At 50.8% G+C, this 25,019-nt stretch overlaps 3 protein-coding genes across 8 annotated transcripts in view; 1 reads left to right on the plus strand and 2 right to left on the minus strand.

Moving 5' to 3' along the window:
* The window catches only part of ZNF41 (zinc finger protein 41), a 333,150-nt gene that overhangs the window by 120,789 nt on the left and 187,342 nt on the right, over positions 1–25,019 (minus strand). The window lies entirely within an intron of this gene.
* SYN1 (synapsin I) overlaps positions 1–25,019 on the minus strand; it is a 49,630-nt gene that overhangs the window by 1,712 nt on the left and 22,899 nt on the right. For all 5 annotated transcript variants that reach the window (XM_055269300.2, XM_055269299.2, XM_055269303.2 and 2 more), the window contains 7 exons: positions 3,853–3,915; positions 2,904–3,046; positions 2,738–2,812; positions 2,537–2,639; positions 1,532–1,678; positions 1,086–1,173; positions 400–988 (listed from right to left, as the gene is read on the minus strand). In XM_055269300.2, the coding sequence (XP_055125275.1) occupies positions 400–988; positions 1,086–1,173; positions 1,532–1,678; positions 2,537–2,639; positions 2,738–2,812; positions 2,904–3,046; positions 3,853–3,915 (1,208 nt within the window). The remainder of the gene's footprint in view (positions 1–399; positions 989–1,085; positions 1,174–1,531; positions 1,679–2,536; positions 2,640–2,737; positions 2,813–2,903; positions 3,047–3,852; positions 3,916–25,019) is intronic.
* On the plus strand, positions 8,761–13,158 carry TIMP1 (TIMP metallopeptidase inhibitor 1). 2 transcript variants are annotated; one of them, XM_055269308.2, is made up of 6 exons: positions 8,761–8,979; positions 9,913–10,041; positions 11,312–11,391; positions 11,582–11,708; positions 11,917–12,041; positions 12,890–13,158. In XM_055269308.2, the coding sequence occupies exons 2-6, from the start codon at positions 9,921–9,923 to the stop codon at positions 13,058–13,060; spliced, it is 624 nt and encodes a 207-aa protein (XP_055125283.1). In that variant the 5' UTR covers positions 8,761–8,979; positions 9,913–9,920; the 3' UTR covers positions 13,061–13,158. The 2 variants fall into 2 exon arrangements, with proteins under 2 accessions (XP_055125283.1, XP_055125282.1); XM_055269307.1 differs by lacking the exons at positions 8,761–8,979; positions 12,890–13,158 and having other exon boundaries at positions 9,974–10,041; positions 11,582–12,883.

The following is a 25,019-nucleotide window of genomic DNA, read 5'->3' on the forward strand; positions in this document are numbered from 1 at the left end:
TAGGACTCGGGCCAGGAGTTTTAGGGATGGGTTGGGAGGGGGAGGGCCAGTTTGGCACGGAAGTCTCTGGGCTGGGCAGGAAGTTGCAGAGGGTGGGTCAGCCAGGTGCCTGGGAGGCTCTGGAGGAGGAAACTTTCCCAGGGCCTATGAGGAGGAATTCGAACTGAGTGCAGTTTCTCTGGGATTCTGGCACCAAATTCCTGGGGTGGGGGTGCGGAGCCTCTGGTGGGCCGGGAGGAGCGAAAGCTTGGGGGAAGGGCTTGGCTCAGGCTGGAGAGAGTTCGTGGGACCCCTGCACAGGACCTGGATCTGAGGAGCAAGGGAGCTAGGGCTGCTCTACTGGGGCAGCGGCCCGCTTTGTGAGCAGCAAGGCGAGGGCTGCTGTAGGGGTCCCCTTACTTGAGCTGGGGGTGCGGAGGTCCCCCTGCAGCGGCGGTGGCGGGTGGCGGCACGTCCTGGCTGGGTTTCTGGGCCAGCTGTGGCTTGGGACGTCCAGCGGGGCCCGGGCCGCTGGGCCGAGGCTGCTGCGTGGTGGGTGGCCCAGTGCGGGGCACGGGACCCGCCTGGCTGGCCTGGCGTGTGGGGCCGGCTGGTCCTGGGGGTTTCTGGGGCGGGCCCTGGCGCTGCTGCCCGCCCGGTGGGGCCCCAGAGGCCTTTGGCGGAGCCGGGCCAGAGACGGATGTCTGACGGGTAGCCTGTGGGGGGCCCGCCTGGCGCTGGGGAGACGGAGAGGCGGGAGGGCGGGCTGCTGGAGGCGCCCCGGGGCCTCCCGCCACTGGCCGGGATTGGCGTCCTTGACCCTGGGTCAGCGGCGCGGCCTGGGACGCGGGCTGCTGGGGCGCTGAGGTGGGACTTGGAAGGCGCTGGGGCAGGGGGCTGCCAGCTGGGGGTCCAAGGCCTGAAAGGTGCTGCTGGCCCTGCGGGGGCGGGCGCTGCTGCAATGGGGGTCCCTGGCGCTGGGGGCCTGGACCCGGCTGTGGAGGGCCGCCTGGGGGACAGAGGGAGAGAGAGAGCACACGTGAGAGTGAGCGGGTAAGAGATGGCGGGCTGAGGGAGGGGACTGAGACCGCCAGCCTCTCGCTTACCCTGTGGTGGGGGTCGCTGCTGAGCCGGGGGCCCTGCGGGCTGCTGGGAGGTCTGGCGGCCCAAGGGCAGGGCCCCTGGGGACGGAGTCTGCGGCAGAGGAATGGAGCAGGAGAGATTAAAAATAGTTACCAGCCAGTGGAGCATCAGCCAATGATGACACAGGTTCCCTGTGCGCTGGGTGTTGCCCCACTTGTGGCCGTGGCCGAGCTGAGGGTACGCTGGGTTGTGGGGTGGAGGACCTGTTCCCAGGGGCGGGGCAGGGAGGTGCTCAGGGAAGTCAGCGCAGCAGCTGCTTATCAATGTTTTAAACAATTGGCAATCGTAGCCACATGTGTGCAAAGGTGACGCTGTGAGCCTACAGATTGTCAGCTTCATGGCACAGCATGACCCAGGGCTGGCCTCCCCACACTAGCTCAAGCCACTAGCTCAGCGCCAGGGGCCTGACCTGGCCATGGGAGCCCCTGCCAGGGGAGGCATCCCGCTGTCGCTGCCGGGGCAGGACCTGAGCCATCTTGTTGACCACGAGCTCTACGATGAGCTGTTTGTCTTCATCCTGGTGGTCACCAATGAGCGGCATGGAGGAGCCCACCACCTGGGGGAAGGAAAGGATCCGTGAGGGGAGAGGCAGGCCTTCCACCTGAGGCAGCAGTAACACCGTGTTTTCAGTTGGCCAAGGGCATGGCCGCCGCTGAGCCCTAGTGTCTGAGGCACTGATTGTGCACGGTGAGGAAGGCTTGTCTGTTCCGAGGTACCTTACAGCCTAGAAGGTGCTTCAGAGCAGGACTCAGCAAATTAGGGCCCGTGGGCCCAACCTGGCCCACCACCTGGTTCTGTATGACCCATGAGCTAAGGATGGGTCTTTAAATTTTGTAACAGTTGAAAAAAATCGAAAGATTTTATAACACGCGAAAATGGCATGAAATTTAAATTTCAATGTCCATAAACAAAGTTTTATTGGAACACAGCCACACTTATTTTGTTTAACATATCGTCTGTGGCTGCTTTTGCAGAGTTCAGTAGTTACAGCAGAGGCTACGTGGCCTACAAACCGTAAAATATGTACCGTCTGCTCCTTTACAGAAAATGTTTGCCGATCCCTGCTTCATGGTTTTCTAGGTGCTTTGTCCTTTCCAAAATGCTTTGCTGTTGGTCCAGTTCGCAGAATACTTTAAAGGTTACTAAGTGCCTCGCCATTCACCAAGATGTCTCAATTCGCAGAGCACTAAACAATTTAATAAGGGTTTTGCTAGTCTCCAGGGACCTGCAAGTTCAGTCTAGTGTTCTGCCATTGCAAGGGATGGCCCCTTCAAAAGTTCGCCAGGCACCTTACAGTGTACTAAGCACATTGCTGTTGCCTGAGGACCTCTGTGCCATGGAGTGCTTCAGTTTGCACTGCTGCTGCCTGGCATCTGTTCCTCCCTCTGCCCCACCTACCCCTGGGTGCTCATACCTCAATGATGTGATCCCTTCCGTCCTTGCCATGTAGCGCTTCCACCGCACAGATGTCCAGTCCCCCAAAAATCTCCGAGCACGTGTCCACCCACAGCTTGTATCTGCCAAGACAAAGGGTGGAGAAGCCTGTCAGTCTCTCACCTGAGCTGCCGTGCTCCCATCCCCCCTTCCCCTCACACCCTGAGTTCAGGCTGCCCACCTGTCAGACATGGCGATCTGCTCCAGCATCGCAGAGCCAGTGTTGGTCTTCCAGTTCCCTGACACTGACGTCCTCCTGGGGCACAAGGGGACAGAAGCTCAGGGGTGCCTCGGCTGCATGAGGCAAGGCAGGGCACCCCTCCCAGGGCCTTGGTCTCTCCACTCACATGTAGGCCTTGTAGTTCTGCCCAATCTTCTGGACACGCACGTCATATTTGGCATCGATGAAGGGCTCGGCAGTGGCATACGTCTTGGTCAGTGCCACGACACTTGCGATGTCCTGGAAGTCATGCTGGTTGTCAACTTTGACCTGTGGACGTGAGGGCAAGGACCAGGGCCTGGTCAGGATAGGGCAGCTGTGGGGAGTGGGGGTGCCTGGGGGAGCATGTATATATGACACACAGGTGAGGCAAGTACACAAAAATTAGGTGGACATGCCAAGGCGCTCAAGCAGGCACGATCGTGGGTCTCCTATTTTGTACGTGAGCACACAGGCACAAAGTTGGGTGTGTAGAACACTGAGCATACCAAAATGTACTGAATTGTCTACTTTAAATGGGTGAGTTGTAGGGTGCGTGAATTATCTCTCACTAAAGCTGTGAAAAAACTGTGTATATACAATATACTAATATAGGCATCCAGACACAAAATCAATTGTACACACAACATGCTAAGATACAGAAACTTGGACACAAACAAATTACAAGTCTACTTTCTACGTACACAGAGACAAAATCAGATGGATGTAAAGCACACAGGACCCCAAGACTTTGGAACATAAAAGATCACACCACATCATGTGTGTTCGGCACAGGCATGCATGTACACACAGACACAATGCTGGAGACAGAAGCAAAATAACAGGACACACAAAACTGGCTGAATGCAGGAGGAAAAGGGTCGATGAGGTCAGCTGAACGTGAGAAAACAAAAATCTATTAGGTTGGTGCAAAAGTAATTGTGGTTTTTACCATAAGAACTGGCAAAACCCGCAATTACTTTTGCACCAACTTGATAAATAGCTAATGACACTCCAGGACACGCGATCACACAGAATGACTGGTGTGCATTGCACAAATACACATCTACCTATGCACAGCCCAGCCAGAGACTCACCTTGCCCATCCCAGAGTGTGCGTGCCCCATCTTCACAACCACAGGGTATGTTGTACTGCTGAGCTGGTGGGGAAAAGGCAGAGGAGACATGGTCAGGGCAGAAAGGGTGACTTCCAGGGGTGGGGTGGTACTGAAGGGATCCCAGCCAGTGGGAACTGCATTATGAGCCACTTCGCAGGACACACGGGTCAGAGACAGGCAGGCAGCAGCTGGGGGTCACACAGTGTCTCCACCTCCGGGCCCAGAATTGAACCCAGAGCCCTGTCTGTCTGTCCCTCCCTCCACCCCACCACCAAGTTCCAGACGTCCCGCCCCTGCTTTCCCGGGCAGAGGCATGGTATGAGCGTGGGGGACTGTTCCGGTAAAAAGAAAGTTTGTTTTTACAGTGGATGGATGATAGTGAGGCAAGTGTGTGCCAGTGTGTGTGTGGGGGGGTGGGGGGTGGGGAGTGGTGGTGAGCATGTAGTGACTGAACCCCTCAGCCAAACCTTGTATGTAAGCCTCACCTGCACACATAAACTATTGAGAGGCATGAGCCCTTGGAACTCAGATGTACATCGCCAAACCCAGAGATGCCAGTGCACATTGAGACTGACGGCCAACACAGGCTCAAGGCACGTGAGCTCTGGGGCAGCACAGACACCCACACAGTCATTCAGCCAGCCAGGTGCCCATAGCGTAGGTCAGCAGCCAGCACTCCTGGGCAGCACACACTGGACACCCTTAGGCACACGATCAATACTTGGGCACACACCCAGGTTCCCTCCCCTCACCCAAACCCACATCACCGTCAGGGGAACACACACAACACAAAAGATTACCCGTGCAATCAAGAGACACACAACTCTACAGGCACACTCCACAGAACTGGGCACATACTCAACACACAGGCACACATAAAACACCCCTAGGCAAATGCACAGCAAATAAGGCCCTACACAACACACAGAGGTGTATGCACTTCTAGATATTCACATCACCGCTGGGACCCGTAAGAGACCCACGCCACATTCCTGGGCACACAAAAAATATATCTACACACACACACAACCTGCCTTGCCACATATACAATACAGAGAGGCTACACACAACCAGAGACACCCACAACTCAGTTTGCAGAAAACATTCCTGGGCACTCCCACCCCAACACACATACAGTCACACATTCAGGCGAGAGGGATACCTCAAGTCTCCCCCGCTCCCGGATGGGGTAGAGGAAACCAGGTTGGACTGCCCTAGGCTCCCCACTCTCCCACCCCCACCCCCACAGCACAGCTGCACAGCGCCCCTCTGGTGGCCCTCCCTCTCACTGACAAGGTAGAGAGATGGCATTCCCGGAGGGGCTGCTGGGGCGGTGGTGGTTCCCAGTTCCCGACAAGCACAGGAAGCCCGCAGACTCAGAGTGACCGATTGACCTTACGGACTCCCTCTGCACCCCCCCTTCCTCATTTCCCAAATGACTGGCGTCATTATGAGGTGGGCTGAGAGGCACGATGTTGGGACGGGGGTTTGGGGCATCTCTGGGCAGCAGGCCAGGGAAACGATGCCGAGGCGGATGCATACAGTACCACCCAGGCGTGCGCACAGCACACAGAAGTGCATAATGCACTCACAGTTACATATGCAACCCAGATCTGCTTTGCCGAGGCTGGTAGACAACTCCCAGAAGTAACACACAAAACACACAGGCACATGCTCAACTCTTGGGAATGGACACACAACACACCAGAGAGCTGTGCGTACACACCCATACCTCCCCCAACAACCCTGAGGTTTCTAGGTGCCTCTTTTCGTTAACTGTCCTTGTTTCCTCTGGACTTGAGCCTAAACACAACGCTCTGTATATGTTTGCGTGCCTGTACATGTGTGCATGCAGAGTGCTTTGAACTCTGACTCTGGGAGCTCCTGGAAAGCCCTAGGTCTGAATTTTGGCCCTTCTTCTTCCTAAGGCCATGAAGGACACAACCCCTCTCTGAGCCTCAGTTTCCCCATCTGCACAAAGAGCACAATGAAGCCCAAGCACCTGGTATGCTGGGGGCATTGTCAGGTATCTGCTTTGCACATGCCTCCTGGACCCCCATGGGCCCCCACACCCATCCAGCTCCCCAGATGGTCACACATCCCTCCATGAACACCCCTCCCACTCTCCATTTCAAAACTGCACAATAACCAGATCCACACGACTCCTCATGTAAACAGTCGGCAAAACTCTGTGCTGACTCAGGTTTCAAAGAGTTGGCGTCAGAACCAGAGTCAGCGAGGGGCCAAGGCAGGACTTCCCCTGCCCTCACTTCTCCCTCGGAGGCACCAGGTTACTCAGCCCCATCTCATTCACTCTCACTGTCCCACTTTCACAATCAGCTCCTACAGATTTTTTTGGTTTACTTCCCTTCCTCCCTGTTTTTGTCTCCCCCCCCGCCCCTCCGTCCCCCCTCGCCGCCCTCTGGGAACAGAGCCATTTCTTCATTCTCATTCCTGGTAGGTCACTCAGCCCTTTTGTGTCTAAGTTTCCTCATCTGTATAATGAGAACATGAGCTATATCTAACTCACTGGGATATTGTGAGAAATAAGTTAGTTATTTTGGGAAAAATGCTCTACATGGTATCGAGCATACAGTAAGCCTCGATCCTCAAGAAGTGTTAGGTACTGTTGTTATTATTGGCTTAACATCTCTTCCTTAACTAACATTAATGAATAAAGAGGCAATCGGGATTGACTAAATGAGATAATATCTATAAAAAGACTTTAGAACAGTGCTTTTTTTTTTTTTTTTTTTTTTTTAAATAGAGACAGGGTTTCACCATGTTGCCCAGACTGGTCTTGAACTCCTGAGCTCAAGCGATCTGCCTGCCTCAGCCGCCCAAAGTGCTGGGATTACAGGTGTGAGCCACCATGCCTGGCCAAGTGCTTTCTTAAAAAATAGATTTAGGCTGGGTGCCGCAGCTCACGCATGTAATCCAAGCACTTTGGGAGGCTGAGGTGGGTGGATCACCCGAGGTCAGGAGTTTGAGACCAGCCTGGCCAACATGGTGAAACCCCATCTCCATTAAAAATACAAAAATTAGCCAGGCGTGGTGGCGTGTGCCTGTAATCCCAGCTACCAAGGAGGCTGAGGCAGGAGAAGTGCTTGAACCCAGGAGGTGGAGGTTGCAGTGAGCCGAGATCTCCCCATTGCACTCCAGCCTGGGAAACAAGATCGAAACTCTGTCTAAAAAAAAAAAAAAAAAAAAAAGATTTAGAAGGCTGGGTGTGGTGGCTCACGCCTGTAATCCCAACACTTTGGGAGGCTGAGGCAGGTGGATCACCTGAGGTCAGGAGTTCGAGATCAGCCTGACCAATATGGTGAAACCCCCGTCTCTACTAAAACTACAAAAATTAGCTGGGGATGGTGGTGGTGTGGCTGTAATCCCAGCTATTCAGGAGGCTGAGACAGGAGAATCTCTTGAACCCTGGAGGCGGAGGTTGCAGTGAGCTGAGATCACGCCACTGCACTCCAGCCTGGGTAACAGAGCAAGGCTCTGTCAAAAAAAAAAATTAGATTTAGAGGGTACAGCTGCAGTTTTGTGACATGGATATATTACACAGTGGTGAAGTCTGGGCTTTTAGTGTCCCCATCAACCAAATAGTGTACATTGTACCCATCAGGCAATTTCTCATCCCTCACATTCCTCCCACCCAGAATAGTGCTGGATACGCAGTAAGCACTCTGTAAGGGCTGCTGGTAGTTTTTGTTGTGTTCTTGTTATTGGGCTAACATCCCTGAATTAATCAAACTTAATTAGCAAGGGAGTATGGTGAGTGAATGAGATAATTTATACAAACACTTTAGCACATAGTACACAGAAAGTGCTCAATAAGTGGCTGCCATCATCACTACAATTATTATTATTGATCTATCCTCCTCGAATTAAGGATGTTAATCAGAACCCCAGGGAAGATTCCTGCATTGTCAAAAAGCTGGTGGGCAAGGATTGCCCCACCCCACCCCCCACCAGGGGTACAGGTCCATGGGGAAGGGGCAGGGCAAGATGGGGTGGGGATTAGTTTTCTACTGACCCACTAACTTGCTTCTTTCACTATCATTCATGGCCACCCCCTTCCCAATGCTCATTCATTCACCCGCACCATTCCCTGCTTGCTAGGACGGTGCCACTCCTGAGTTACAATCCTGGTGCCAGGTAGCCTCTGTTTGAATCCTGGCCATGCCCTGTGATCTTTGGAAAATTCTTCAGCTCCTCTATGCCCCATATTTCCTCATCTGTAAAATGGGAATAATAACCGGTACCCATCTCAGAGATTTGTTGTGAGCTTTGAGTGAGATAAACTATGCTGAGTGCCTGGTATACGGTCGGTGCTATATAAATGCCGGCTATTTGCCTGTGTTATTTGAGACCCTGGCTTTGGCTCCTGGTCACCTGAGTTCCAGTCTCAGTTCTGCCATGACTCTGTGATCCTGGGTAAGTCACTTAACCGCTCCGTGCCTCAGTTTCCCCATTTTGTATTCCTCCCCATTCACCTGACTTATCTCCCTCCACTGCTTGTTTCCTCTCTGCCACCCCTCACCAGCATGTCAGACATACAAAACAAGGGATTTTTGTGTGCTTGGCACACAGTAGATGCACAATAAATGTTGAAGGGCTGAACTAATTTGGGTTTGAGCCATAGGGAGCTTGGGGGATGTGGGTGATTGGATAGATTCTGGAGACTTTAGGGGACTGGGCTAATTTGGATTTGAGCCATAGGGAGCTTGGGGGATGTGGGTGATTGGATAGATTCTGGAGACTTTAGGGGACTGGGCCGGGAGGAATGCGGCCTCTAAGCTCTCCGCTGAGGCGGCCTGGAAGGAATAGTGACTGACGTGGAGGTGGGGGAGGGGGCTGGCCCGGGCGAGGCCCAGGGAGAGGGAGAGGAGGGGGGTGGGAAAGGAGGAGGGTGTATCTCCTTTCGTCGGCCCGCCCCTTGGCTTCTGCACTGATGGTGGGTGGATGAGTAATGCATCCAGGAAGCCTGGAGGCCTGTGGTTTCCGCACCCGCTGCCACCCCCGCCCCTAGCGTGGACATTTATCCTCTAGCGCTCAGGCCCTGCCGCCATCGCCGCAGATCCAGCGCCCAGAGAGACACCAGAGGTAAGCAGGGCCCGGGGTGGCCCAGCAGGGACCGGGGCTGGGCTGCAGCTTGGGTGCTAGCCACCAGGCCCGTGCACTCCCATGCCAGATGCCTGTCTACTCAGCTTGGCCTGCGGGTACCAGGACCCTGGGCTAGTCTAGGGGGAAGAGGGTTGGAGGCTGGAACCGCTTTCCCAACCCCGAGGCTCCAAACTCCCTAGACCCCCTGACATCCGTCCCCAACTCCTCCAAACCCATGACCCCCTAACATCACAAATGCTTTCCAAATCCCCCCGCAAATTCCTTCATCCCCCAATTTCCCTCATCACCCCCTAAATACCCACCGCTAACCCCTGCAGCTCCCTAAACTCCCCCAGCTCCCCAATCCCCAGTTACCCAGCTCCCAAACTTCTTTTGCCCTCAAATTCCTCAAGTATCCCCATTGCCTTAAGCCCCCAAATTCCCCCAACCCCTTCAACCTCCAAACTCCCCCAGCTCCCTAAACCCCCAACCTCCTCCAAATTCCTCAACCTCCCTTAATTCCCCCAGCCCCTTATATCTCTTAATATACACAACCACTAAACTCTGCCTCCTCCAAACTCTTCCAGCCCCCAATCCCAAATTCCTCACCCCCAAACTCCTCAACCTCCAGAATTCCCCAATCCCCTCATTCCTCAAACTTCCTCAGCCCCCTTCTCCCCCAAGTGCCACAACCCCATAACCCCGCAACTCACTCAGTCCCTCAATAATTTAAACTCTCCCAACTCTCTAAACCCTAAATTCCTCTGCGCTCCCCAATCCCCTTAAAATCCCCAAGCTTACCAACCCCTCAAGCCCAAATCCAGCCCCCTAATCCCCCCCATAGGCTGCCCCGGGGCAGGATGGGGTGGATGACCTGCCCAGGTCAGCAGATCAGCTGGGCCGGGGCCTGCCTGACATCCCCCTTCCCCACAGAACCCACCATGGCCCCCTTTGAGCCCCTGGCTTCTGGCATCCTGTTGTTGCTGTGGCTGATAGCCCCCAGCAGGGCCTGCACCTGTGTCCCACCCCACCCACAGACGGCCTTCTGCAATTCCGACCTCGGTGAGTCCTCACCCCACTCAGCCCACACACTCTGCCTTGGTTTCCCTTTCAGTCCAGTGGGGCTCACCATGGCACTTACCTCTAGAATGATTCCACTCGCCCCTGCACTTCCTCTGCTTTAGCCACACTGGCATCCTCACACTTCCTTGAGTACTCCGTGCCCAAGCCCACCACAGGACCTGCGTGCTGGCTGCTCCCTCTGCCTGGTACATTTTCCCCCCAGGTATCCACTGGGTAGCTGCCTCAAACGTCACTTTCTCAGGATGGTCTTCCCTGGCCATCCTGTTTAAAATTTTAACCCCTGCCCCTTAATACTCCTGATCTCCTGTTAAAGAGAAAAATATTCAGTGATACTTGTTATAGCACAGTAAGGAAGACCATATTCAGGACCATGGTGATGGGTATAGGAACCACTGCAATGGGATCTTGCAGTCGGGGAGAGAGATTGGGCTCAACACTGAATATAGCATGGGCCAGTAGGAATGTGTAGGTAAGGAGCAGTGTGAGGGTCTCTGGGTGGAAATTACTAAGAAGAAACATCAGGGGTAAGGGGGATTCTGGCTAAACCGACCTAACAGGATTCTTGCTGAAGGCAGGCCAAGGGGAATCAGACATCACCTGGGGGATGGTGGAAGATGAAGAACCCAGTCAGATAGCAAGGATGATCAGGTATTGAGGATGATCAGAGATTGAGGATGATCGGATATAGAAGATAGGGGTTCTTGCTAAACTGACTTAGCAAGGCTCTTGGCTAAAACTGGATTTTACAAGGAAGTGCACAGATGGGCCTAGGAGAAGGTTCAGGAGCCTGAGTAAAGTTTGGTCGAGCAAAGAATCTTTGTCAGCCCCTTACGTAGGTCTGTAATTCCCCATTATACTTAATGTCTAACATTCCATATCCTTATTTTGTTTGTTCTTAGCCTGTCTCCTCCTGGCTAGAATGTGAACTCCACAAGGAAAGGGATTTCTGTGTTTTGTTCACTGTTGTGTCCCTAACACCCAGAACAATGTCTGGCACACGGTGGGCACTCCCAAATATTTGAGGAGTAAATGAACAAATCAATGTATGAAAATGGCTTAAGCAGTGCCTGGCAAAGGGAGATACTCAACATACAGATGAATCAATGAACAAATGTGTAAATCACTTTGTGTGCTGTCTGGCATCCAATAACCCCTATTTATGTATGCGCTTTGCTGGTATGATGATGATGATCTTATTTTTATTGGCTCATACAGTCCATTTGACTCATATTTCCCTCCTCTCCTGCAGTCATCAAGGCCAAGTTCGTGGGGACACCAGAAGTCAACCAGACCACCTTATACCAGCGTTATGAGATCAAGATGACCAAGGTATCCCCTGCCCCCGCCCCTTTTCCCAGCATTTTCTAACATCTTCCTCCCGGTCAAAACAGAAACCTCTGGCCACTGGCTGGTGCGAGAAAGTTGGCTGTGATCTTGGGATGCTATATGACTTCAGGGAAGAACCTGGAGTGGGAGGATTATGTCAGTAAAAGAGACACTTCCCCTCATCCATCAACAGATGTACAAAGGGTTCCAAGCCTTAGGGGATGCCGCTGACATCCGGTTCGTCTACACCCCCGCCATGGAGAGTGTCTGCGGATACTTCCACAGGTCCCACAACCGCAGCGAGGAGTTTCTCATTGCTGGTGAGGCACTGTCCCCGCGCCCTGTGCCACGCCAACCAGTCCCTGGGACGCGGCCTAGCAACCGCGAGGGGGCGAGGCTCTGATGGGAATGGTCACACTGGAAATGGGGACCACCCCAATTTCAGCCTATCAGAAGGCCGGGCCTTTGCCAGCCTGGCGGCTCAGCCAATCACAAGCTGCTTGTCGGTTTTCCCCCCTTTCTCCTTAGGAAAACTGCAGGACGGACTCTTGCACATCACCACCTGCAGTTTCGTGGCTCCCTGGAACAGTCTGAGCTTAGCTCAGCGCCGGGGCTTCACCAAGACCTACACTGTTGGCTGTGAGGAATGCACAGTGAGTGCCTGGACCCTGACCTCCAACGGGAGATCCTTCCCAAGGCCATTCCCTAAATCGTGGGCTTGTTTCTTGCTCCCTCTGGCTATTCTGTGTCCCTGTGGCTGCTCCCCAACCCTAAGGGCTGTCCCTGATCTCTCTTGCTATTTCCCCAAGCCCGAGACTGCTCCCTTACAAATTCTGGCTGCTCCCTTGCCCTGTGTCCAATACCGTGTGATCGCCTGTCCCTCCTTGGTCCCTCTAATTCTTCCTTGTGACTATTCTGTAATCCCACTCCCCGTTCCTGAGCCCCTGGGATTGTTTCTTGGTTCCCCAGAATGTTCTCCAAGACCCAAAGTGCTGTTCCCTAATCCCACTGACCCTTCCTCAGCACATCTGCTTGTTGCTCTGCAGCTCTGACTATTCCAGACACCAGAGGGTGTTACATTGACCTCCTGGCTAGTCCAAGCCTGTTCCCTGATGGCTCCTGATGGCTTCTGAGCCCAGTGACTATCTTGGAGCCCCACTGGCTATTCCTGTGCCTAAACTCCTTAGCCGCCAACCGGGTGGGGCCCCTTACTACTGCCATTTTTTCCCTGTCCTTTGGGACAATTCCACAGGCGACCTGCCTGACTGACCCCCAGGGCCTATTCCCCACCATTCCAGGACACTGATTTACTGCCTTACTGTTACCTTGCAGGACCCAGTGACATTTCCCTCAATGGGAGGGGCTGTCCTGGGGTATGTACTTAGGTGGGGTGAGAGCAAGTCTCCGTAGCGGCTCAGTGTTGAAAGCTGAGGAGAGGAAGTTCTGCTCCACGGGGGAGGCAGGGAGAAGCCCTCAGAGATGTCTCCCTCCTCCCTTCCAGGTGTTTCCCTGTTTATCCATCCCCTGCAAACTGCAGAGTGGCACTCATTGCTTGTGGACGGACCAGCTCCTCCAAGGCTCTGAAAAGGGCTTCCAGTCCCGTCACCTTGCCTGCCTGCCTCGGGAGCCAGGGCTGTGCACCTGGCAGTCCCTGCGGTCCCAGATAGCCTGAATCCTGCCCGGAGTGGAAGCTGAAGCCTGCACAGTGTCCACCCTCTTCCCACTCCCATCTTTCCTCTGGACAATGAAATAAAGAGTTACCACCCAGCAGACACTGTTTCCGTGTAGTGCCTGGGAACAAACCCAAGTTGCTGATGACCTGGTGTGAGCACCCTGGGACCAGTGGGGATGAGGGATGCCAAATGTTGGGTTTTTATATTTTACTTAAATTCTGATGTACTGGTAGTAATTCTCAACATTAGCATTAGCACTGATGATCTGCAACAGCAGTAATGGTCACTGAACATGCATTATCAACCGTAACCTCTGAATAATTTCTCCAGTCAATACTTTAAAACATTTTTCTATACTGATTCCTAATTGCTATTTGCCCAGGGCTTTCTAGTTATAAATTATCCCACAGCTGACAAATCACTTGCCTTATTGGAAATTCCCCATTCACACATCTTGCCAGCTGACAGAGTCATTGACAAATGCCCTACCAATTGCCCAACCAAGACTGTCATTGCCTCAAGCACAGTCCTGATGTTGTCCAGTGAGGATGCCCCATCCAAACACGTGGGTGTTACTGTCCCCACCCTCAGGTTTTGTACCATGAGTCTGACTTGAGTGAAAGGGGACCCAAGGCACCCAGGGTCCCACAGTAACCCAGCTGGGGACTTGGGAAGAAGGGGTGGCCCTGGCTCCCCAGCCATGGCTGCAGGACATTCCTTGGAAGGGGCTGTTTGGGGCAGAGGAGAGGTGGGATGGAGAGAAGGTATAAGCTAAAAATCCCCAAGCTCTGCCATCCTCCCTCCCCTACTTCTCCCCTCACTCCTCTGACCAACTTGGAAGGAAATACTGACAGCAATGAAATGCAGGCAGGGTTCAAAATCAAGACCAGCCAGATATGCTGGCCCATACCCTCCACACACCTCCCTCAACCCAACTGTCCCCTCACCCAAACTAGGGTCTCTAGATTCGACCCTCACCTTTCTGAATCATCCTTTCTCTAGAAAAACTGGGTGAGAGAACCTCCAAATACTCCCCTCTGAGGCCTACCTGCTCCCACAGCGGGGTCCAGTCCCTGGCTCCTGCCCCTCATACTCCAAAGGTCTTGACTCAAGTGAGGCCCTTGGAAACTAGAATTTCAGATTGGTGCAAACATTCAATGGAGCACCTGTGTCCTCCTGACCTGAACCTACTTGAAAAGGGCCCCAATATATCTCCTTTGGTAAAGAAAAGGACCCCCAAATTCCCTCTCATCAGAGTACCCACTGCTCTTACCAATAAGAACCCAGGTCTCCTCCAGGGCATTCTAGGTCACCAAGCACAGCCCCCTGGATCTTCTGTGGTCCTGTCCCAGAGCCTTTTACACTCCTGGGAGGTTACCCCACGGCCCAAATTATGTCCTGGATGGGAATGGGCAGATTTTGAACACACAGTACTCAGCCACTTGAGCAGGGAATGCGCACGCAGCAACAATTTCTACATCAATATCTACACCTTGGTTACGCCCTTGGAGGGTCTGAATCTTGTCCAACGAAGGGGGCTAACCGCAGCCTTTGCTGATGGGCACAACTGTAAGGCAAGGGCCCGGGCCCTGGTTCATCCCTGGTGACCTTGTCAATGTTTCCTCAGCTGCCTGCAAGAGTCTGACCACTCCTGGCAATTCACCAAAACTTAGTGTCAGCTACCTGCACTCTTAAGCTGCTCCCTGGCCTCAGGGCCCATTTCCTAAGTCCTCAGCTCTTCCAAGCCCTAGGGGGAAGGTGAAGTAGCAGGGGAAGGATGGAACCCAGTGTGGAGGTCGTTCTCCTGCCGACCTGTCTACCCTGCAGGTCAGCCCTTCTCCAAGTGCAATGCAGAATGGACAGGGAGGACCGGTGCCTCAGGGGACACAGAGTCCAGAACAGCAGACGAGGCTACCTCCCCCAGAGACCTGGCATGAGCTCCTGGCAGGATCCGTAACCCTGGGCTCATTACATCCCCCATTGCTCTTGTAGAACATCCGTTAAAATAGGTCAAGTGAGCATCCTCCATCCCCAGCATTCGGGGTGTCTGTGGGTGAATCTCTGTTTGGGAGAGACTCTGTGACAGCTGAGAGGAAGCTCGTAGGGGTCACAGCCATGTGTGGTATTCAGCAAGGGACCCAGCTCAGTGGGGAGCCTGGGGGGCCAGTCCTTCTCTCACCTGAGCCTCAGTCCTTCTCGCCATGTTTAAACATGGGCGTCACAGTCCTGGCCTAGAATCCTTCAGAGGTCTATGGTGGGGTTGGAGGATGTTTACGGGGTGTCTTTGCCCCTTGGATATTTTTGGGGGCGTCAAAACACAGGAAATGGGCCAGTCATGGTGGCTGATGCCTGTAATACTAGCACTTTGGGAGGCCAAGGCGGGCGGATCACGAGGTCAGGAGTTCAAGACGAGCCTGGCCAACATGGTTTCCATCTCTACTAAATATACAAAAATTAGCCAGCTGTGGTGGCGCATGCCTGTGGTCCCAGTTACTTGGGAGGCTGAGGCACAAGAATCGCTTGAACCCAGGAGGCAGAAGTTGCAGGGAGCTGAGATCATGCCACTGCACCCCAGCCTGGGGGATAGAGCAAGACTCTGTCTCAAAAAAAAAAAAAAAAAAAAAAAGGCCGGGCACAGTGGCTCAAGCCTGTAATCCCAGCAATTTGGGAGGCCAAGGTGGGCAGATCACGAGGTCAGGAGATCGAGACCATCCTGGCTAACAAGGTGAAACCCTGTCTCTATTAAAAATACCAAAAAAAAAAAAAAAATTAGCCGAGTATGGTGGTGGGCGCCTGTAGTCCCAGCTACTCGAGAGGCTGAGGCAGGAGAATGGCATGAACCTGGGAGGCAGAGCTTGCAGTGAGCTGAGATCAAGCCACTGTACTCCAGCCTGGGCGACAGAGCGAGACTCTGTCTCAAAAGGGGGAAAAAAAAAAAAAGCAGGAACCTTGGAGCCAGATCATCTGCATTCAAATCCTGCCCCTGCCCTGTCTTAGCTCTGTGTCCTTGAATAAATCATATTACCTCCCTGAGCCTCAGTTCCTGCATCTGTAAGACAGGGATAAAAAGAAGGCCTAACTCATAGAGACAACGTCCATATTAAATGAGGTTGTATATGTGAAGTACTTGGAACAGTGCTAGGCATATAGCACTTACAAGCATTAGTTACTAGGAGTAGTTATGATAACTATAACTTAACTTATAACTTTAGTAGTGATTATTTATAATATTGCAAACAATGTTTGATATTAGGCACGATAATATACAATATCGGAAATAACGTGTATGATTAGTACCAATAATTTAATGTCCATTTCTCCCCCACACCAGTCTCCTCACCAAAATACAAGCTCCTGACCCTGCTCTGCCTGAAGGAACGGGGTAGGTCTCTGAGACCCAAAAGCTACTGATGTGATACTAAGATCCCAGCTCTTTACGCCATAAATGCTCCTCAGTCCCAGTGTCCCTCTCTCTTTTCCCCCTCACAGACAATCCAGTTTCCTAGTGGAGTCCTGAACCTGTGGCTCATAGATCCTTCTACACGCCCACCCACAACAACTGTGGCGACATCATGAGGAGAGGTTCCCCTTTAGGGATTCCTAACGGCAGGCCAGCCAACCTGTCCCCACCCTGTGTGGACTCCTCACCCTCAGGTCTCCCTCTGCACCACCCTGGAACAAAAAGTCCCCATCCCTGGGGCATTCTCCCCACGAAGAACCCCCGTCCCACAATACTATGTTCCCAACTTCAGCCCATCACAGCAAATTCTGTCCCCAGTCCGTAGTAGTGTTCTGAGTCTTTGAGACTTGGGGATCATAGCATGTCCTAGCCGAGGGACATATGGTCATGCTACACTGGTCCTTGGGGCATGGCCTCTGTCCCTCCAGGCCCTTTGAGGGATAGAAGTCTGCACTCTGCGAGATGGGGGGGTGCATCCTTGGAAGGCGCTCAGGGAGGAGCCCAGAAAGGGCTTCCTAACTTTTTACAGGAAAGGAGGCGATGGGGCCTTGAGTGAGTCCCTCAGGGACTCCCGCAGCCACAGGCGTCCCCTTTGTGTTTTGGCTTGCCCCTGTTCTTCCTGCCTCTTGCTCCCCCACTTCTTCTTCCTATTCCCTGCTCCTTGTCCCTGTTGCCTACTTCCTATCCCTTGCTCCTTCTACATATTCCCTACTCTTTTGTAAAATGTTTTATTTTATTTTATTTTATTTTTTATTTTAAAGACAGAGTCTCACTCTGTTGCCCCGGCTGGAGTGCAGTGGTGCAATCATGGTTCATTGCAACCTCAACCTCCTGGGCTCAAGCGATCCTCCCACCTCAGCCAGCTAAGTAGCTGGGACTACAGGCACATGCCACCATGCCCAGCTAATTTTTTGTAGAGACGGGGTTTTGCCATGTTGCCCAGGCTGGTCTGGAACTCCTAGGTTCAAGCGATCCTCCCAGCTCAGCCTCCCAAAGTGCTGGGATTACAGGTGTGGGCCATCAGTCTCTGCCTTCATGTTCCCTACTATCAAGCCCTGCTCCAGCTCCTGTTCCCACTCCTCGTGGTTCCCTTTCTGTTTGTGATTCTCTTTTATTGTTCCCTGGCCCGCACTGCCCTACTCTTGTAGGAGCAGAAGCTATGAGAAGCATGTAAAGCAGTGCAGTGACTCAGCCACCTCCAGGGGCTTCCCTGTCTCCCCCTCCCTGGGCAGAGCTGCATACCTGAACCCCAACCTTGCACAATCTCTGTGGGGACATGTGCTTCTCTAAGCACTGGCAAGAAGAACACGAAGCCACAAACTTGGGTGCCTTCCCTGGTGACCCGAGGTTTGCTATTGAATCTTCACATGTGACAGCTTCTTGCCTTGGACCCATACTTCCACTCAGCCATGGTGAGCTGGTGACTCTCCACCTTCCTCAAAATTATAAACCTCCTTAAGCCCATCAACCTCCCCCAACCCCTGCCCCAAGCCCCTTGAAGACCACCAACTTTTTTTTCGAGACAGGGTCTCCCTCTGTTGCCCAGGCTGAGTGCAGTAGTGTGATCATGGTTCACTGCAGCCTTGACCTCCCTGGCTCATGATCCTCCCAGCCTAGCCTCCCAAGTAGCTGGGACTCCAGGCACGTGCCGCAACGCCTGGCTAATTTTTCTATTTTTAGTAGAGACGGGGTTTCACCATGTTGCCCAGACTGGTCTCGAACTCCTGGGCTCAAGTGATCCTCCTGCCTTGGCCTCCCAAAGGGCTGGAGTTACAGGCATGAGCCACTCTGCCCCACCAACACCCACCAACTTCTAACTGTGTGGAGTTCTGGTCACATTCTGTTTCTTGATCTGGGTGCAGGTGACAAGAGTATGTTCACTTTGTGAACACTCAAAGGGCTGTACACTTAGGATATGTCCCCTTTGCTGAACTTGCAATATCTCAATAAAATTGGCCCCCAAAAGAAACTCCCCACCCCAGTGACATATCCCTCCTGCACCCTCCTTCAATTCTTTGCTCACTCCTGCCCTCTCTCCTTCACACAACTCCCATATCCTTGACCCTGGTCATTCACACCTCAGAGCCCCCTTTTCTTTCTTTACTCCACAGAGACTGTGAATCCTGGGCCCAGAGAAGGCCTTGGGGTTGGACACCACCTGTCACATCGTGTGCCCTCCATAAATACTTGCTGCACCATATATCACCTGAGTGGCGGTGGCAAGGGAGGGCCATTCCCCACTGGGAGAGTGGCCCTTCCCCAGGTCTGTGTGTCCAGGTAGACGTGACCAGGAGAGGGAAGGTGGGGTGAAGGGAAGTTAAACTGCTTAACAGGTCTTCTCATGTCTCCCCCACCCCAGTGGTGACTAGACACAGTTGAGCTGAGTAGCCTTCAGAGGGCTCCTGGCAGCCTGTGACCTGCATGGGAATAGATAGGGCATTGGTCCCAGAGTCCCCAGCATGTGTCTCCCACCACATGACGGAGGCTGGGCAACCTTCCCACCAAGGCTTCCAAGTACTGCTCCTACAAATTCCCTCCATGCTACACAGGGAGCTGGGAACAAAAGGGAAAACCCGGTGGCAAGCTGGCCTGCAGGGAGTCTAATGCCTCTGCCACCCACCCTCTGTTACCCACCCTTGACTCTGTCTTCTTCCTGGCCTCTGAAGTCCTGTTCTCTCTGTCCCTGACAAGAGTAGAGCATAGTTCTACGATGTTCTACTCTTGTCAGAACTACATAGTTACAAAACAGCCAGGAGGTGCTGCTGCCCTACCAGGCACTAGGAATTAATGAGAAAAGTTGCTGTTAAGGTAGTATGGCTTTGGTACAGGTTTACAGAAAGTGGCCAATGGAACAGAATAGAGTTCTGAACCTGCAGGACAAAGATATGAAATGTTAGTATAGGCCGGGCGCGGTGGCTCATGCCTGTAATCCCACCACTTTGGGAGGCCGAGGCGGGTGGATCACCTTAAGTCAGGAGTTCGAGAGCAGCCTGGCCAACATGGTGAAAACCCATCTCTACTACAAATGCAAAAATTAGCTGGGTGTGGTGGGATGCCCCTGTAATCCCAGCTACTCGGGAGGCTGAGGTGGGAGAATTGCTTGAACCCAGGAGGCGGAGGCTGCAGTGAGCCAAGATCGCGCCACTGCACTCCAGCCTGGGCAACAGAGACCCTGTCTCAAAAAAAAAAAAAAAAGTTAGTATATATATGACAGAGGTGACATGCAAGCTCGGTGGGGGACAAAAGCTTACCTATAAGGAAAAAGATGAACTCAATCCCTACCTCCTTCACACTGTATACAAAAAGGAATTTCAGAAGAATGAAGAATTTAGATGACAAAAACGAAACTTTACTAAAAAGTCCCTCTTTGCTCTAGTGACTTGAGTCACTACTTTGATCATACACCTAAGTTCCATATGTACATGGATCTATAACTGGACTTTTGTTTTTCTTCCTTTAATCTGTCAGCCTGTCTATTCATGGGTCAGCATCATACTATTTAAATTGTAAAAGCTTCAGGCTGGACATGGCGGCTCACGCCTGTAATCCCAGAGTTTTGGGAGGCCAAGGCAGGAGAATTGCTTGAGGCCAGGAGTTTGAGACCAACCTAGGCAACATAGCAAGACCATGCCTCTACAAAATAAACAATAAAAAAATTAGCTATACATGCACCTGTAATTATAGCTACTCAAGAGGCTGAGGTGGAAGGATTGCTGGAACCCAGGAGGTTGGGGCTGCAGTGAGCTACAATCATGCCACTGCACTCCGGCCTGGGCAACACAGCAAGATTTTGTCTCAAATAAATAAATAAATAAATAAAATATTCGTAAAATGTCTGGTGGCAGAGGCATCAGACTCCCTGTGGGCTGGGAGTATGAGTCCTTATTATCACTTTTCTTTTTCAGGGTTTTCCTAGTTTTTCTTGCATGTTTGCTTTTCCATATGAACTTTACTATCATCTAGCTCTAGATATAAGTTTGTAGGTATATTTTTGGGAATCACATTAAATATATAAATTAAATAAGGACCTGAGAAGGTGAACTGCCATTTTCATGATGTTAATTCATTCTATCTGAGAACAAGAAATGTCTTTCCATCTGCCTAAGTCTACCTTTGTGCCTTTCAGGAGTGTTTTAAACTTTTCCTCATATCACTTTGCACATCCCTTTGTTGATCTTATCCCAAAATAGCTTATGGTTTTTTTTGGTTGTCATTGTATATGTTTTGTCTTCTATTATATCTTCTATCTGGTTATTTGTGTATATAAAGACTACTGATTTCTGCATGCTGATTTCATATGCTGCTGTTACTGCATTCTTTTTTATTTTTATTTTTTGAGACAAGGTCTCACCCTGTCACCCAGGCTGGAGTACAGTGGTGGGATCGTAGCTCACTGCAGCCTCAAACTCCTGGACTTAAGTGATCCTCCTGCCTCAGCCTCCCGAGTAGCTGGGACTACAAGGGCGCACCACCACGTCTGGCTAATTTTGTGTTTTTTTGTTTTGTTTTTGTTTTTTGTGTTTTTTTTGGTAGAGATGGGGTTTCACCATGTTGACCAGGCTGGTCTTGAACTCCTGGGCTCAAGTGATCTTACTGCCTTGGCCTCCCAAAGTGTTGGGATTATGATGTAAGCCACTGTGCTCACCCTTAATGTGGTTTTGAATTTGTTTGCTAATATTTTATTTAGGATTTTTGCATTGATATTTATAGTAAAAATGGCCTATGCTTTTTTTTGAGCAAAGTCTCGCTCTATCACCCAGGCTGGAGTGCAGTGGCACGATATCAGCTCACTCAACCTCTGCCTCCTGGGTTCAAGTTATTCTCCTGCCTCAGCCTCCGGAGTAGCTGGGACTACAGGCGCACCACCACCACGCCCAGCTAATTTTTATATTTTTAGTAGAGATGGGGTTTCACCATGTTGGTCAGGCTGGTCTCGAACTCCTGATCTCAAGTGATCCACCTGCCTTGGCCTCCCAACATGCTGTGATTATAGCTGTGAGCCACTGCACCAGGTCTATGCTTTTCTTTGTGCTATTAATGTTATAATTGCTTTAGAGAGGTAATACGGAAGTTTGTCTTCATTTTCCATTCTGTGGAACAATTTATGTGGCCATTGGGATTAACTGGTCTCTAGCATTTCAGTGGAATTCCCCTGTGAAATCATCTGGGCCTGATGCTTTTTTATGGGGCAGTTCCTTAAAAACTTTCTCCATTTCTTTTATGGAAATTGGTTTGTTAACCTCTAATGGGGTCGATTTTGGTAAACTGTGTTTCCCCAGGAAATTATTTATTTTCATCTAGGGTTTTCTATTTTATCTGTGGATGCCTTTTTTATATTTTGACTTTTAGAACCACGCTAACGTCTTACATTTAAAAATATAAAATTAAATCAGCATTACCAGGCATGGTGGCTCACACCTGTAATCCCAGCACTTTGAGAGGCCAAGGCAGGTAGATCGCTCAAGCTCAGGAGTTTGAGAGTAGCCTGAGCAACATGGTGAAACCCAATGTCTTATAAAAAATACAAAAGAATTAGCCAGGCATGGTGGCATGCACCTGTGGCCCCAGCTACTCAGGAGGCTGAGGTGGGAAGGTTGCTTGAGCCCAGGAGGTGGAGGTTGCAGTGAGCCAAGATTGTGCCACTGCTCTCCAGCCTGGGCGACAGAGTCACAGACTCTATCTCAAAAAAAAAAAAAAAAAGAAAAAAAAAGAAGGCTAGGTGCGGTGGCTCACGTCTGTAATCCCAGAACTTTGGGAGGCCGAGGCAAGTGGATCACCTGACGCCAGGAGTTCAAGACCAGCCTGGCTAACATGGTGAAACTCCGTCTCTACTAAAAATACAAAAAACATTAGCCGGGTGTGGTGGTGCACACCTGTAGTCCCAGCTACTTGGGAGGCTGAGGCAAGAAAATTGCTTGAACCCAGGGGGCAGAGGCTGCAGTGAGCCGAGAACACACCACCACACTCCAGCTGGGTGACAAAGTGAGACTCTGTCTCAAAAAGAAAAAAAAAAAAAACCTCCCTTTCAGAGGGGGTCCTGCCCAATACCCAGAAGGAAGGGATGTTGCAGAGAGAGTCTAAGGCTCTGAACAGACAGGCCTTGCTGGGTTTCCCCACTCAGTCTGTTAGTACAAGATCATACCCTTTTTGTCCCATCACATTTCTTTCTTTTCTTACTTTCTTTTCTTTTTTCTTTTCTTTTTTTTTTTTTTTTGAGACAGAGTTTCGCCCTTGTTGCCCAGGCTGGAGTGCAATGGTGTGATCTCAGCTCACCGCAACCTCCGCCTCCTTGGTTCAAGCAATTCTCCTGCCTCAGCCGCTCGAGTAGCTGGAATTACAGGCATGCGCCACTGCCCCCGGCTAATTTTGTATTTTTAGTAGATACGGGATTTCTCCGTGTTGGTCAGGCTGGTCCAGAACTCCCGACCTCAGGTGATCCACCTGCCTCAGCCTCCCAAAGTGCTGGGATTATAGGCGTGAGCCACCGCGCTCGGCTGTCCCATCACATTTCTATACAGTTGTAAATCCTGCCTATGCAATGAAGTCTCCATGAAGGGCTGAAGAGGATGGAGTTGGAGAGCTTCTGGATAGCCGAACATGTGGGGTTCCTGGAGGGTGGCTACCTGGGGGTGGGGAATGGAAGCTCTGTGCTCTTTCCCACATGCTTCGTCCTCTGCATCTCTTCATCTGTATCCTTTGTAATGTAATACTCTTTACATGTAAATAAGTGTTTCCCTGAGTTCCATGAGCCACACTAGCAAACTAATTGAACCTGAGGAAGGGGTTGTGGACCCCGATTTATAGCTAGTTGGTCAGAAGCACAGGTAAAATAACCCGGGGCTTGCCATCAGCATTAGAAGCAGGGCTTAGTCTTGTGGGACTACATCCTTAACCTGTGTGATCTGATGCTATCCTCCAGGTAGATAGTGTCAGAATTGAATTGCAGGACATCCAGCTGGTATATTAATTTGCTGCAGAATTAATTGCTTGCTTGGTGTGTGTGTGTGTAAAAACCTCCACACATTGTATTGTGAGAGCAGAAGAAAAAACAGTTTGATTCTTCTACTCACACACATACAACAATTTTATATATACACATATATGAAATTATATATATATATACACATAAAGAAATGATATGTCCTAGCTGTGTACAATGGGAGGGCCTTGAAGCAGGAACATTCCAGTAGCAATGAGTAAATTTAGTTCCCAGATCTTGGCTTTGAAATACTATTATCTTTGGGCTGGGGCTGGGAAAGAACAAGATATGCCTGGAGGTGATGTCAGCAGAAACGTAAGAGCCTATCCTCTCCTCCTTAAAATTGCTCAAAAGCAATGAGAACACTGGCAAAAATTGTCAAAACAAACTTATCAGAACTCTGGAAATTGACCAAGGTTTACAATTCAGAAAACGTTTTTTCAAGAAAATGGCTGAATCTTGGTAACAACAGGAAACTGTGGCATTTGAACTTCTCCTGTACGCATCCCCTTCTCCTCACCTCCACAAGAGCCTTAAAAACCAACAGCCCTGCAATTCCAGTGAAAACCAGCAGACTAGCAACTATTGGAGGAGGCAGAACAGGGTTGGAGTTCCTCCAAAACCTCATTTCCAGAGAACTGTCTTTATTTGATCTGTCTGGCATTATCCTGAATACTCCACTCATGGGGCTCATCTGGTATAAACAGCTTTCTCTGGGGGTGCTTTTCAGAAACAATTAGCAACTGTTTAACGCAGCAGTGATAACATTTAGGAAAAAACAGCAAGCTTATCAAGAAAACTTAAAAGGAAAATCTAGGTAATTATATATCCATTATCAGTCCATTATTAGGCTTTAAAAAGCTCTGACATATGCCTGGGAATCTAGAAAACCACAAATATGCATAAGGTTGTATGTATGCCTAGGATCTCTGGCTGACCTCAAAACTCTGCACAAGCAGGAAATGAAGGATAAGGCAAAGTTGTAAACAGCCTGCCTTTGCATTAAAGGCACACCCCGACATGCACATAGAGCCCATCAGCAAAGTCTGGAAGACTTACTGGTTTCAGGTGATTTAAAGAAATATCTGTCCAATCATTAGCTGACCACTAAGCTAATGGAGCAGAGACTTGGGTAGCCACACATGACAAAGAACACAGGCTTTACAGAATTAGTTCAGGAAAGTCACTAAAAACAAAACAAAACAAAGCAATAAAAACAAATCCTGAGGAGGGGAGAGAATCTGATTCCCAGAGTTGCCACATTATATTATTTAAATGTACAGTTTTCAACAAAAATGTATGAGAGACAAAATTAAGTGTGGCCCAAACACAGGGAAAAAAGCAGTCAAACACTATCCCTGAGGAAACCCAGATGTTAGACTTAATAGGCAAAAACTGTAAATCAGTGATTTTTAATATTTTCAAAGAACTAAAGGAAACTATGTTTAAAGAACTAAAGGAAGGGATAAAATGATAACCTAATAAGTAGTGAGTATCAATAAAGAGAAATTACATAAAA

This window comes from Symphalangus syndactylus, chromosome X, assembly GCF_028878055.3.
Source record: "Symphalangus syndactylus isolate Jambi chromosome X, NHGRI_mSymSyn1-v2.1_pri, whole genome shotgun sequence".
In the NCBI taxonomy this organism is placed as follows: domain Eukaryota; kingdom Metazoa; phylum Chordata; class Mammalia; order Primates; family Hylobatidae; genus Symphalangus; species Symphalangus syndactylus.

Excerpts from the sequence above, each read along its gene's own strand:
- TIMP1 (XM_055269307.1), top strand. The coding sequence starts at position 11,610 with ATGCCGCTGACATCCGGTTCGTCTACACCCCCGCCATGGAGAGTGTCT.